Raw genomic sequence first — 15,326 nt, 5'->3', positions numbered from 1 at the left:
CATTAATTGAAGAACCACTGTATTTTCATTTTAGAATATGCAGACATGAGAGCAAATGAGAAACCAATGGGAGTAAGTAATTTAGTACAAAGTAAAATATCCTTCAAAAGAGGAGTGTCATATTTCAGATACTATATGAAATTATATTAACTGTTAGTATAAAAAAGTTTTATTTATACTCACAGTAAAGTATATGCTAAGATCTTCAATGTTGTCAGCTTCATAATTTAGAATTTCTTGCAAATTCCTATTGAAATTTTTGGTTTAAAAAAAAAAGAAAAGAAAAGTTTGGTTTAAATGTTACATTACTTGATTTGAAAACAAGTAGTTAAAACTAATGAATATCAATTATCTAGAAATGTATAAAACGCCAGATTTATTTCCTGTACTTCATCCTCATAGTCCTCTACAGAGATAACTACTCTTCAGTCTTCACTGACTGTGAGCATAGGTGCCTGTGCTTTAACTCATGTGGGAGGCATTCCTTTCTCAAGACTAATAATCTTCAACCAGGGTGACTATCTCCCCAAAAGACATTTGTTCAACCCTGCATACATCGCTTGGTGGCACAATTAAGGGGGAGTCACCCTCTATGCCACTAGACAATCCCACTCCAAAATCAGCATCCCCATATTGAACAACTGACCATATATTGTCAGGATACATATAGTCAATTTAGTCATCCATTGACTAAGAGTTCAGAAAAAGAAAGTCCTTCAACTAGTTTTTAACAAAAATAGATTTTATGAAAAGGGTTTTTATGGGGGTAAAAGTGATGGAAATTCATATATGAGGCCATGTGCTTTACATGTTGCTCTACAACTGAGCTACACCTCTAGCCCAATGGTTTTCTTGTTTATCTTTTGTTGTTGTGACAGAAACACTCAGGCATACAATAGAAAACATTTTAACTGTTGTGAATCTGTAAACCAAAATAACATCTTATTTGCAGGCATTTTTAAAATTATCCATATTCCATTTAGGGTTTTTTGTTTTGATTTTTGCCTTTGGGGGCCACACCTGGCAGTGCTTAGAGATTACTTCTGGCTGTATACGCAGAGATCATACTGGCAGTGAACCACATGGGGTGCAAGGAATTGAACTCGGGTCTGCCACATGAAAAGCAAGCTCTCTACCACAGTACTATCATACCAGCCCTATCATCCATATTCTTTTTTAAATTTTGGTTTGGGGCTCACACCAGGTGATGTGTTAGCTCCAGGTTAACTTCTAGCTTTACTCGCAGGAAATACTCCTGGCAGTTCTCAGGGAATCATACAGTATGCGAAGGATTGGACCAAAGTTGGCTGGCTCCAACCCAGTCAAGTATTTGTAGTGTGGGAATATCTATAAAATATTTATGTATCTGGGGCCAGAGAGATAGCATGGAGGTAGGCCGTTTACCTTGCATGCAGAAGGATGGTGGTTTGAATCCCAGCATCCCATATGGTCCCCCTAGCCTGCCAGGAGTGATTTCTGAGCTTAAAGCCAGGAGTAACCTCTGAGCACTGCCGGATGTAACCCCAATACCAAAAAAGATTATTTATGTATCAGATACTAATTATTTGATTTTCATTTATGTTATGACTTGCCTTTTAACGTATAACCAGTATTTTTTACTCCTTAAAATAATTAAATCTGGGGCCGGGCGGTGGTGCTAGAGGTAAGATGCCTGCCTTGCCTGGGCTAGCCTAGGATGGACCGTGGTTCAATCCCCCGGCATCCCATATGGTCCCCCAGCCAGGAGCGACTTCTGAGCGCATAGCCAGGAGTAACCCCTGAGCGTCACCGGGTGTGGCCCAAAAACCAAAAAAAAAAAAAAATTAAATCTGATGGACCAGAGCAATAGAACAACTGGTAAGGCATTTGCCTTGCACTTGGCCAACCTGTGTTCAATCTCAGGCATCCCATATGGTCCCCCAAATCAGCCAGGAGTGATTCTTGAGTGCAGAGCCAGTAGTAATCCCTGAGCACCACCAGGTGTGGCCCAAAAGCAAACAAAAAATATCTGATGACATGCTAAAACATTGTTACATGACTGATTCTAAGAATATTAGAAACCTGGCAGACCAAAATGTTGATGTTAGCTTCTTTTGTTATCTAGGTGTATTAAAGGCTCTGATCTTTTTCTATCCCATTCCATCCTGGATCCTTCAGATCAGGAAGCCCCCATGTTATGGCCCACCTCATGAATTTAAAACCACACAGAAGTGTGACAATTTAACCCTTCAATCTCACTAGTTCTAAGTGTTGTTGGTTTTGATATCTTGTCTCAAATAAGTCCATAATTACCCTCTATGTAAATGGAATTATTAGATTGAATTATTTGATGCAACTGTCAGAACACTTAATATCATCTAGAGTAAAAAGACTGTTCAATTAATGGATTAAAAGGAGTGACATCTGGCTGAAATATAAAGGAACAGTTCAGATCCCAGGCAATTAAGAATCTGAATCTCAAATCATAGTGCCCACAATTTTTTAAGCATAATGAACAAACAAAGGAACTAAGATGCCCTGGCATATAGGGACACTAGCCTGGGCAAATCACTGATCTCAAATAAAGTTTCAATTCTCATCAATGAAGAACGTAAATAAATGTTCCATACAATGGCCATGGAAATAAGGTGATCATTGGAAACCAATTCAACCAACTGAAAGTTGAACTGATCCAGGATATCAAAGAGTCCATACAAGATAATTGAAAGCTTAAATACAATAGCAAGCTACAGCAACAGAATTCAACATGCAGAGGACCATATCAGTGATACTAGCCATCACCAATAATGAACTGGCAAAAGAGAAATAAACAAATGGAAGAGAACATAAGAATTGTGGGAAATAATAGCATGATTAATAATCTTCAATCAAAGTAGAGGGAAAAGGGAAAGAGGAAGAATGACTGGTAGAAGAAATAATTACCGAGAACTTCCCTGATCTCTAGAAAGAGGCTTCTGTAGAGATTCAAAATGTCCAAAGAGTACCATACAAAACCAAGCCAGGCCACAAAGCTATCAACATGGTAAATTCAAAAGACAAAGACAGAGGACTGACTGTAGAAGTGCTCAAAGGATAATATGTCATACTATGGATTCAAACTAGAGTGGAAACCATGTGCCAGCATTTGTTCATGCATATATCTGGAGTTTGAATGGATTCAAGATAGTGAAAAAAGAGAAGACAACAAAAGTCCTGGAAGAAAGGGTACTTCTCAGAAACTCTCAGAAAGCACTCAGAACCAGCAACTGCAGGTTTTGGGGCAAACTCCACCCAGAAGTGTCTGCAGAAGCCACGTGATCAGAGGTGAGCTGGCACCACCCATGAAGAGGGGAGCCTGATCACAGCTGACTGCCTTCCAAGCCACTGCCACCTGAAACCGCCCAGAAGCATCTGTGGAAGCCACATGATCGGATGTGAGCTGAAACCACCCAAGAAGGATAGAGCCAGCATCTCCTAGTCAATGAACCCTAGCACAACACGCAGAAAACATCATACAACAGAAATGAAGAAAACAATGAGGAAACATCGCAGGCCAATATCATGCATAGAGAATAAAAAGTGCAAACCACCAATTTAGCGTCTTGGATAAGGAGTTTAGAGAAGAAATATGGAGGGTATTCATAAAACTCAAAGAAAGCATAGATCGAGCTGAACAAACCACAAATAAGAATCAAGAGGAGGGCCGGAGAGATAGCATGGAGGTAAGGCATTTGCCTTGCATGCAGAATGACAGTAGTTTGAATCCTGGCATCCCATATGGTTCCCCGAGCCTGCCAGAAACGATTTTTTGAGCATAGAGCCCGGAGTAACCCTTGAGCACTGCCGGGTGTAGCAAAAAAAAAAAAAAAAAGGCAAAACAAACAAAGAATCAAGAAGAAATGAAAATAGAAATCAGAAAACTCCAAACTGAAATAACAGGAATGAAAAATGTAGTAGGCAAAACGACAACCTCATTGGGAATTCACTTCAACAGAGTAACAGTGACTAAGGACAGAATCAGTGAGCTTGAAGATGAGATGCATAACAACTCCATACAAAAGAAGAGATAGGAAAAGAGCCTTAAAACAAATGATCAGACAATGAAAAAAATTCTAAAAGAATATAAACAGATGAAAATCGAAGTCTGATAAACTCAACAGAAACAACAAAAAATCATTGGAGTCCCAGAGACCCAGGAAGAAAATCCCCAGGAAGAATCAAAGTCAAGGAAATCATTGCAAAGAAACTCCCAAGCTAAAGACAACATGCAACCAAATTCTACATGCCCAAAGAGTACCAGTTAAAAGACACCTAAAGAAAAGCACCCCTACTTCTTCTGAGAATTATGTTATGGGTGATTGTCCTTCCACTGTAACTTTACCTTGTCCTCTTTCTTTGCATCTTTTGTTCTCATAATTCAAAATAAAAAAATTAAAAAAAGAAAAAAAAAAAAAAAAAAGAAAAGCACCCCTGAAGCCGGAGAGATAGCATGAGGTAAGGCATTTGCCTCGCATGCAGAAGGTCAGTGGTTCAAATCCCTGCATTCCATATGGTCCCCTGAGCCTGCCAGGAGTGATTTCTGAGCATAGAGCCAGGAGTAACCCCTGAGCACTGCCGGGTGTGACCCCCCAAAAAAAATTAAAAAGAAAAGCACCCCAAGTAGAAAGCCTGTCTAGAGTACAGGTGGGAGTGGGATGGGAGGAGGGAGATTTGGGACATTGGTGATGGGAATGTTGCACTGGTGAAGGGGGAGTTCTTTACATGACTGAAGACCAACAATAATCATATTTGTAATCAAGGTAAATAAAGATATTAATTTAAATAAATAAAAAATTAAAAAAAGAAAAGCACCCCAAGACACATCCTATTCACAATGACGACTCCCACAGATAGGGATAGAATACTGAAAGCAGTAATATCAAAAAGAGAAATTACAGGGGTCACAAAGATAGCATGGATGTAAGGTGTTTGCCTTAGAAGGTCGGTGGTTCGAATCCCAGCATCACATAATGGTCCCCTGAGCCTGCCAGGAGCGATTTCTGAGCATAGAGCCAGGAGTAACCCCTGAGAGTTGCCAAGTGTGACCCAAAAATCAAAAAAACAAAAGAGAGAAAGAGAGAAATTACATTCAAAGGAGCATTCTTAAGATTTACAGCAGACCTTTCACATGAAACCCTCAATGGTGGCATATAGTGACAAAGCTCAATGAAATGAATGCTTCGCTTAAAATACTGCACCCTGCCAGAATCACTTTCAGGTTTGAAAGAAGTACACATAGTTTCAAGGATAAATAACGACGCAGAAACTTTACAGACTCAAAACTAGCCTTAAAATAAAAACTGAAAGGTCTACTTTAAGACAAGACAGACCTTTCATCCATTTGGATTTAACCTTCATACATGATGTTAGCTGGAGAGAAAGGAACTCTTATCCACTGCTGGTGGGAATGCCATCTAGTTCAACCTTTATGGAAAGCAGTCTGGAGATTCCTCCAAAAACTGGAAATCGAGCTCCCATACGACCCAGCTATACCACTCCTAGATATATACCCTAGGAACACAAAAATACAATACAAAAATCCCTTCCTCACACCTATATTTATTGCATCACTATTCACAATAGCCAGGCTCTGGAAACAACCAAGATGCCCTTCAACAGATGAATGGCTAAAGAAACTATGGTATATATACACAATGGAATACTATGCAGCCATCAGGAGAGATAAAGTCATGAAATTTTCCTATACATGGATGTACATGGAGTCTATTATGCTGAGTGAAATAAGTCAGAGAGAGAGAGAGAGAGAAAGACGCAGAATGGTCTCACTCATCTATGGGTTTTAAGAAAAATGAAAGACATTCTTGCAATAAAAGACACAAAAGAAAAGAGCTGGAAGTTACAGCTCACCTCATGAAGCTCACCACAAACAGGGATGAGTTTAGTTAGAGAAATAACTAAGTTTCGAACTATCCTAAAAATGAGAATGTACGAGGGAAACAGAAAGCCTGTCTAGAGTACAGGCAGGGGTTGGGTGGGGAGGAGGGAGATTTGGGACATTGGTGATGGGAATGTTGCACTGGTGATGGGTGGTGTTCTTTACATGACTGAAACCCAAACACAATCATGTATGTAATAAATTTGTTTAAATTAAAAAATTAAAAAAAGACAAGACAGACCAAACTTCAACACAAAGATATTACTAAATCCCATGACAATTATCTCTCTCACCCCATGACAATTATCTAAATGTACCAGTTAAGAGACAAAGGAGAACAGAGGGCAAAATGAATCAAAAGCTGAATCCAACATTCTTCTGCCTACAAGAAACAAACATAGACTCAAAATCAGTGGTTGGAGTTGTCCAAACAAACAACTACCAAATAAAGTTGCAGTGACCTTATTAATATCAGATGACACAAATTATAGACTTAGAAAAGTTATAAGGAACAAAGATAGACATTTTGTACTAATCAAGGGATATGTACTCCCACAATGTACAACAAGAAAAAAAAATCACATTCCTAAACATATATGCACCCAATGAGAGACCAACAACATTTTCAATACAACTGTTGACAAATATAAAAGAAGACATCAGTAGCAATACAAGAATAGTGGGAGACTTCAATACTGCCCTGTCACCCCTTGATAGGTAAACCAAACTGAAACCCAACAAAAATATACTAGCTCTTAAAAGAGAAATGGAAGAAAGTGGACTAGTAGACTTTTAAACAGTGACATAGACCCCATTGCAAGAATGACAATTTTCACAAGTTTTCTTTTCATGCAGTTTTTTTTAAAATAATTCCATTACTATGTAGTTATACCAAGCAATATTAAGTAAATTATTCCTACCTACCAAGGGGCAGTTTCTGGGAGACTGGTAAATTGATGACCAGGGTGAAGGGAATATTATATTGGTTGTGGGATTGGTGTTGAAATATGAAATGCCAGAAATAACTGTATTATGAACAACTCTGTAAACCACAGTGTCTAAAATAAAGAAATTTAACTAAAAAAAATTAAGGGGCTAATGATACAATAGGTGATGGGACAGTGGTAGAAGATGACAGGAAGAGAACAAAACTGCCAATGGAACTTGGTCAGAAAATGGCTAAGATACACTATTCTAAAACACTGAACTGGTTTAAAAAATTGGGGGGAGTTTGGGTTTTTGGGCCACACCCAGTGATGCTCAGGGGTTACTCCTGGTTCTGTGCTTAGAAATCGCCACTGGGAGGTTTAAAGAACCATAAGGGATGCCAGGGATCAAACTTGGGTTTGTCCCAGGTCGGCCCTACCAATGTGCCTGGCCTCACATTCAAATTTAGAACAAAACAAAAGAAAAGAATATTAGGAACTATTCAAAGCAAATATTTGTACCTATGTACAGGTCTATGATTCTAGCTGTTAGATGACTTTTCCATATTTTTGAAGTTGTACTTAATTACGAATCATGCTAAAATTCAAATTCACTTTGAATTTGAATAGGCATATTCTTAATGAAACTGAAGACTGGAAGGGGGGATGTGTGTGTGAGACACTGTTTATTCCTGAGTAATAGATTTATTAGATATAATAAGGATTATTTACTTACTTTCCCCTAAGAGGACTGAGTTCTTTTAAATCTTCAAGTGATGGCTTTTGGCCCAGAAGTTTCTTGAATAAAGCCAGTGGAAATGGAATGTTGGCAACATTGTCATTGTACAGAGAAAGTCCACACAGCAGTCCAAAGAGGTAATACCTTTTCTTCTCAATTACAGGCTGGAAAAAGAAAAGATAGAAAAATTTGGATGTGATATAACTCACAATACAAAGGTATAATTAAAGTAGTGGGCAGAAAATAGTTTTGATTCCCTTTCTTGAAAAATCACAAATTTTAAAAAATTGTGCTTTAGAAAGTATAAGTGTTAAGTTCTTACAAGTACTAAAATTTAATTTAAATTTTCCCACTTCATAATCAAAACCATAAACTTCAATGTTACCTAAACTATAATAGAAATAAATAAAAGATAGGGTGTTCTATGATTAAAAATATAAATCAACACTTAATAAATATTAAACAAGTATATTTGCAACAGAATCCCTTAAGTTTGTGATTGTGTCCTATAGTCTTCATGAGGCTTTCATACTTTGAAATACTTTATCTTGTATCAGTTTTTCTCTTTTTCCGTTTTGTTTTATGGATCACATCCAGCAGTGTTCAAAGCTTATTCCTGGTTCTGCAATTAGGGATCACACTAGGGGTGCCAAAGATGGATCCAGGGGTTGGCCACATGCAAGGCAAATGCCCAACCTGCTGTACTATCCTTAGTGTCCCATTTTGTATCAATCTTTAAAGATCCTGGTAAAGAAGGCAGGGCAGAAATTGGGTTTTCATTTAATAAATGAGAAAACTGAGGGCAGAGAGGTGCTAGATGATTCTCCCACCATCAAGGAGGTGAGAACTCTGGGCTTCTGGTCCCACACCACATTTCTCCTCTCTCTCTGCCATGCCTCTCCACAACTATTACACAAAATATTCAGGAATCTTTAATTTAGAAATATTGCTTCAGTTTCTGGTATTTTAGAAACTTTGGTAAACATTTCATATATCTACAAAAAGTTTGGTGGGACATGGGCTGGATAGATTAATACAGTGAGTAAGGCATTTGCCTTACGTGCAGCAGATCTGGGCAATTGCTGACATCTCATATGGTCACCCAACCACTTTAGGAGTGATTCCTAGGTGCAGAGCCAGAATAAGCCCTGAGTATTGCCAGATATAGCCCAGAAACAAATAAACAAAAAGTTTAGAAATAAAAAGGAATGTAATTTGGTTCTGTGGCAATATTTAATCCAATGAAAACTCTAATAATTATTATTTTTTTTTTTTTTTTTTGGTTTTTGGGTCATACCTGGCAGTGCTCCTGGCTCTATGCTCAGAAATCGCTCTTGGCATGCTTGGGGGACCATATGGGATGCCAGGATTCAAATCACCATCTTTCTGCATGCAAGGCAAATGCACTACCTTCATGCTATCTCTCTGGCCCCAAACTCAATAAATTTTCAATAACTGCATGTTGAGCAATAAAGCTCTATCATCTACACGTTGGCCATTTCTTTCTTTTAGAGAACCACTCTTTTCAGAAAGATACTAAACACTTTCTCTTTTTTTTTTTTTCACATTCAGCCCCCTTTCTGCCCCCTCTTGCCTGTCATTTCCAGGTTCAAGACCACTTACTATGTAATGTTGAAGAATAATTGGATACTTATGGGAAAGCAGATCAATACCTAAACATATAATTCTTTTAAGAAGTATCTGCATTGTGCTACTAAGATTGAAATTAAATGAGGTTTTGTTACTTTAACAATATATTTTGATTTCTGGGATCTTCATAAAAAATTTAATCTCTACTAAGAAACAACGTAGAACTCCTAATTATCTTCAGGATTCTATTAATAATATTGCTGTGCTTTGAAAAATTCTATATTACTACTTAAGGAAGTCAGTCAATCTATCAACAGCAGACTATACCATGTAGATACTCAGACAATGAAATAGTACTTTAGTAGTTAGTACTAAAGGGAAATGAACAGTGGATACTTGCATCATGAATGAATCTGAATAATAGTGTTGAGAGAAAGAGTGAAGGGACAAAGCCGAATTCGGATCCTTATTATAAGTTACAGGAAATCTAAACTTCTGTAATGACAGAAATCAATATTTGGATAGAGGGAAAACTCTGGGCCTATCAGGGAGAGAAGGAAACTTTGGGGAATTATGTTCATTACCTTTATCATCTTGATTTTTTGATAAGTTCATGAGTGTATATGTATAATAAAATCTGGCAACTTAGATGCTTTAAACTTATAGCTTACTGTATCAGTACATGTCTAAAGTAGTATAAAAATTCAGTGTCAATTCTGGGGACTTAGTTCAAAGGGCTTAGAACACATTCCTGGGATATACGAAGCCTGGAGTTCAATTGCGTATACTGTAGATCACTCCCAGCACAATTTGAGGGGTCTAGTGACCCCTGCAACCATTAGGCTGTGTGCCTCATAACATGCCACATCCTTACATTTGACCAAACATTTATTCTGCATAATATTTTCTAGATCCATCCACATGGCAGTAAATTTCAAGATTTCATTTTTCCTTATAGCTAAGTAGTGTTTCTTTTCATTTGTAATATATATACATATATATATATACGTATGTGTGTATATATATAGGTTAGGTGTTGTATTAAATATTGAATTATAAGAGTCCTAGTGTAGATGGATGGATGGATGGTGAGACCTTTCTTGGCCTGTCCAGCGCCTGCAGCCCTATGGGGGGTCTGTGGGTTCAGGATAACAGTGAGGAAATGATCCATAGCAGTCAGATGAAGTTTCAGAAGACATCAGCTTTATTACAAGACCCTAACTGCCAAGTGCTTATTCCTCAGATGGCCTTTAAACTAAGCAGCCTTTTTCCTGCTCCTGCACCCAACCTGTCTCTCATCTCTCCTCCTTTGCTGCATCTCTCTCTCCCCCCTTTCCCCAGGCTACTCTTAATTACCAACCAGACCCTTCCCAGCTGTGGGAGGGTCTCACAATCCAGGTGAATTGGGCAAGAAGTTGGGGTAGGGTTAACAGTTAATATGCTATAGTCATGTTTAAGTTGATAGTATATTTTTATTACAGTCTTCCAGCACAGAAAAAGTTTAACATGCTATTCAGCTGTTAGGAAAAATGAAGTCATGAAATTTGCCTATATATGGGTGAATATGGAGCCTATTATTATGTTGAGTGAAATAAGTCAGAGGGAAAGAGATAGACACAGAATAACCTCACTCATCTGTGGGATTTAAGAAAAAATGAAAGACAGCATGTTAATAATGCCCAGAGACAATAGAAATGAGGGCTGGAAAAACCAGTCTACAAAATGAAGCTTACCACAAAGAGTGGTAAATGCAGTTAGAGAAATAAGTTCACCAACAACTATCATGATAGTGGGGAGAGAGTGTAAGAAATAGAATACCTGTATCAAAGACATATTTATAACCATGGTGCTTAAATAAAGATATTATTAGAAAAAATATAGCATTTTCTAAATGCTTCTAAATAAAATATAAAGAAAAAGAAAAAGTGTACCATGTCACTTGGTCAGCCAATTGCCACTGGGAATGGTCCTTGATTTCCTGAACCTTGGTTGTAAGCTCCCTATCCCAATTTAGTATAGTAATGAATGACTTTATAAAACACATGTACACATCTGGGAAAGAGTCTGTATTTTTTTTCTAACATCTCTCAGTTGCTGTTGAAGGTTCTGCTTTGTGGAACATATTCTAAATAATGATGACTAATCTGACTTTAGGCTTTCAATACATGGTGCACTCTTTTCTGTATGTAAAGATTATAAGAAAATACTTTATCAACTTAAACACTATTGTAAGCATATTACCTAATCTATAATACATTTTTTTACAAAAAAAAGAAAGAAAGAAAGAAAGAAAGAAAGAAGGAAGGAAGGAAGGAAGGAAGGAAGGAAGGAAGGAAGGAAGGAAGGAAGGAAGGAAGGAAGAAAGAAAGAAAGAAAGAAAGAAAGAAAGAAAGAAAGAAAGAAAGAAAGAAAGAAAGAAAGAAAGAAAGAAAGAAAGAAAGAAAGAAGAAAGAAAAAGAAAGAAAGGAAGGAAGGAAAGAAAAAGGAAGGAAAGAAGAAAGAAAGAAGAAAGAAAGAAAGAAAGAAAGAAAGAAAGAAAGAAAGAAAGAAAGAAAGAAAGAAAGAAAGAAAGAAAGAAAGAAAGAAAGAAAGAAAGAAAGAAAAAGAGACTACTCAGTAAAATAAAATGAAATCATAAAAATTGAATGAAAGAAAGAAAGAAAGAAAGAAAGAAAAAGAGATTACTCAGTAAAATAAAATGAAATCATAAAAATTGAAAGAAAGAAAGAAAGAAAGAAAGAAAGAAAGAAAGAAAGAAAGAAAGAAAGAAAGAAAGAAAGAAAGAAAGAAAGAAAGAAAGAAGAAAGAAAAAGAAAGATAGGAAGGAAGGAAAGAAAAAGGAAGGAAAGAAGAAAGAAGAAGAAGAAAGAAAGAAAGAAGAAGAAAGAAAGAAAGAAAGAAAGAAAGAAAGAAAGAAAGAAAGAAAGAAAGAAAGAAAGAAAGAAAGAAAGAAAGAAAGAAAGAAAGAAAGAAAGAAAAAGAGACTACTCAGTAAAATAAAATGAAATCATAAAAATTGAATGAAAGAAAGAAAGAAAGAAAGAAAGAAAAAGAGATTACTCAGTAAAATAAAATGAAATCATAAAAATTGAAAGAAAGAAAGAAAGAAAGAAAGAAAGAAAGAAAGAAAGAAAGAAAGAAAGAAAGAAAGAAAGAAAGAAAGAAAGAAAGAAAGAAAGAAAGAAAGAAAGAAAGAAAGAAAGAAAAAGACTACTCAGTAAAATAAAATGAAATCATAAAAATTGCTACCAGGTGGATGCATATGGAGAGTATCATGCAGAGTAAAGTTGGTCAGAAGGATAGAGACAGACACAAAGTGGTCTCTCATATGCGGGGTATGAAGAAACAGAATAGGGAAATAACAAATGCTCAAAGACAATAGGACTTCAGTAGGAAGCTTACCAAGGAAGGGAGAGTAGTGGTGGGTGAGAGTCAATGATGGAAAGAAGCTGACACCTGCATAGAGGCTGTGGTACTGAAATAGTTCATGTTGAAATCCTACTAATGACAATTTGTAACCTACAGTATACAGGATAAAAAAAATAAAAATTTTAAAGATAGGACTTACATTGGCAGGAAACCACATATAGGACCCCTCTTCAGGATATGTGAACAATCTATATTTTGCCTCTGTCATCTCTTCAAATACAGCATGGAAGAACTCAGATACTACAGCTCCACACTTGGGACGAATCTCTCCAATAAATCCAACCTTAGGAAAGAGAACATGGTTTCAGGTGCCCATTTAAAATATAACATCTGGATCTTTACAGTCATTCCAAATCTCGTGCCCTTAATTCCCCAAATCTTCGCTTTCAAGTTGGTTCTCAGCAATGACTCTAAGTTACTTATTGTCAGTGTGGTGGGTTTGCTAGTCCACTAACCTGCTCAGGGACCAAGTGAAGGGATATCTGGGACACCTCACTTTCACCAATTGTCTAACCAGCGTTTTCAATTAGACTTAGATTTGTTTAAATCCCTGAGCTACTAAATGGCCCCGTTCTACTATCTTGTCACCTGTCTTCATCTCAAATTCAGTCTGTGACCTTTGCTGCAGTAACAACTATTCAATTTCTCCATTTGCTGCCCTCATTATGACTTCTGATGAACAGCTTTCTGAGTCAGCCATTAGTCCTTATGTGCAAAATAATGAGAATTAAAGTCTACTTCTGGCTTTTTGGTGGAAGATTGATCTAACTTTTTTCGAACATCCCTTCTTCCTTTCAACTTTTGATTTATTATCTTTATCTTATTTTTTTAAATATAGGCATCATTAAGCTTCACTCGAGTATTTTCTGCTGGGGCCGGCATGGTGGTGCTAGAGGTAAGGTGTCTACTTGCCAGCGCTAGCCTAGTTCGATCCCCCGATGCCCCATATGGTCCCCAAGCCAGGAGCAACTTCTGAGTGCATAGCCAGGAGTAACCCCTGAGTGTTACCAGGTGTGGCCCAAAAACAAAAACGAAAAAAAAAAAGAAGTATTTTCTTCTGTTTTATGCAGAAGATCTTCTCTAATGCCAGTTGTTGATCAATACATTTCTTGATCAGAGATCATCAATTTTGAAGATTATTGGTTCTATTTCTTCTGGATAGCTCAATAGCAAATTAATCCTACTTTTTAAAAATATTTTTTATTTTTATTTTTTTGGTTTTTGGGTCACACCTGGCAGCACCCAGGGGTTACTCCTGGCTCTATGCTCAGAAATCACTCCTGGCAGGCTCAGGGGACCATATGGGATGCCAGAATTTGCACCACCGTTCTCCCACATGCAAGGCTAATGCCATACCTCCATGCTATCTCTCCGGTCCCTTAAAAAATATTTTTAAACTAAATTTTTATTTTTTATTTATTTAAAAATCTTTAAACGGAATCACCATGAGATAAACAGTTACAAAGTTTTGCTTGACTGAGTTTCATTTACACAATGTTCAATGACCCATCCCTTCACTAGTGCATATTTCTCACCATTAATGTCCCCAGTTTCCCTCCCACCTTCCTCCCACTCCAGCCTGCTTCTATATCTCTATCAGACATCATCTCTCCCTCTGTCTCTCTCTCTTCTCTCTTTATTTCCTTTTAGGCACTATGATTTACAATGCTGTCACTAAAAATAGATACCATGCTCATCAAGTCTTCTTTCAGTACCCAGTTTTTGTCCAGAGTGATTATTTCCAACTATCCTTCTGTCTTTTTTTTAATATTTTATTTAAACACCTTGATTATAAACATGATTGTGGTTGGGTTTCTGTCATATAAAGAACACCCCCATCACCACTATCCTTCTGTCTTAACTGCACTTCCCATCTGCTTTGTGGAAGCTTCCTATCATAGGCCAGTCCTCTTGAACCTCATTTCATCATTTCTATTGTCTTCAGATATTATTATCATACTATGCTTTTTTTATATCCCACATATCTTTCTATGTCAATCTCTCTGCTCATTTTCCCAGCATAATACTATTTCCATCCATGTATAAGCAAATTTCAGGACTTCTTTTTTTTCTAACACAGGGGTCTCAAACTCGATTTACCTGGGGGCCACAGGGGGCAAAGTCGGGGTGATCCTTGAGTGCAAAATCAGTAGTAAGCCTTGAACATTGGGGGGTGTGACCCAAACAACTAAAACAAAACAAAACAAAACAAAGATTCCTCTGGGAAACGGCCCATGGGCCACGAGTTTGAGACCCCTGATAACAGCTGAGTAGATTTCCAATGTATAGATGGGTAAGTTTCTTTAACCATTTATCTGTTCTCAGACACTTGGGTTGTTTCCAGATTCTGGTTATTGTGAATAGTGCTGCAATGAACATAGGAGTGCAGGTTCCTTTTTTTTATTATTTTTCTTTTTTGGTTTTGGGTCACACCCAGCAGCACTCAGGGGTTACTCCTGGCTCTATGCTCAGAAATCACTCCTGGCGGGCTCAGGGGACCATATGGGATGCCACCGTCTTTCTGCATGCAAGGCAAACATCCTACCTCCATGCTATCTCTCCGGCCCCTTGTATTGTTTTTGTGTCCCTAGGAAGTAGTCCAGGAATGGTGTTGCTGGATCATATGAAAGCTCAACTTCTACTTTTTTGATGAATAATAAATAACCTACTTTTAATGTTCTTTATCTTTTGTTGTTATATTTTTGGGTCCACACTCAGTTATGCTCTA

General features: G+C 37.3%; 1 protein-coding gene across 1 annotated transcript in view; it reads right to left on the bottom strand.

Moving 5' to 3' along the window:
• HERC6 (HECT and RLD domain containing E3 ubiquitin protein ligase family member 6) overlaps nt 1-15,326 on the bottom strand; it is a 66,892-nt gene that overhangs the window by 7,315 nt on the left and 44,251 nt on the right. Inside the window, exons 17-19 of the mRNA XM_049789889.1 lie at nt 12,738-12,881; nt 7,577-7,743; nt 184-247 (exon numbers count right to left, since the gene is read on the bottom strand). Coding sequence (XP_049645846.1) covers nt 184-247; nt 7,577-7,743; nt 12,738-12,881 — 375 coding nt within the window. The remainder of the gene's footprint in view (nt 1-183; nt 248-7,576; nt 7,744-12,737; nt 12,882-15,326) is intronic.

This window comes from Suncus etruscus, chromosome 16 (genome assembly GCF_024139225.1).
Source record: "Suncus etruscus isolate mSunEtr1 chromosome 16, mSunEtr1.pri.cur, whole genome shotgun sequence".
Classification (NCBI taxonomy): Eukaryota; Metazoa; Chordata; class Mammalia; order Eulipotyphla; family Soricidae; genus Suncus; species Suncus etruscus.
Note: the sequence above shows the minus strand (reverse complement) of the source record. Positions and strands in the feature narration are given on the sequence as shown.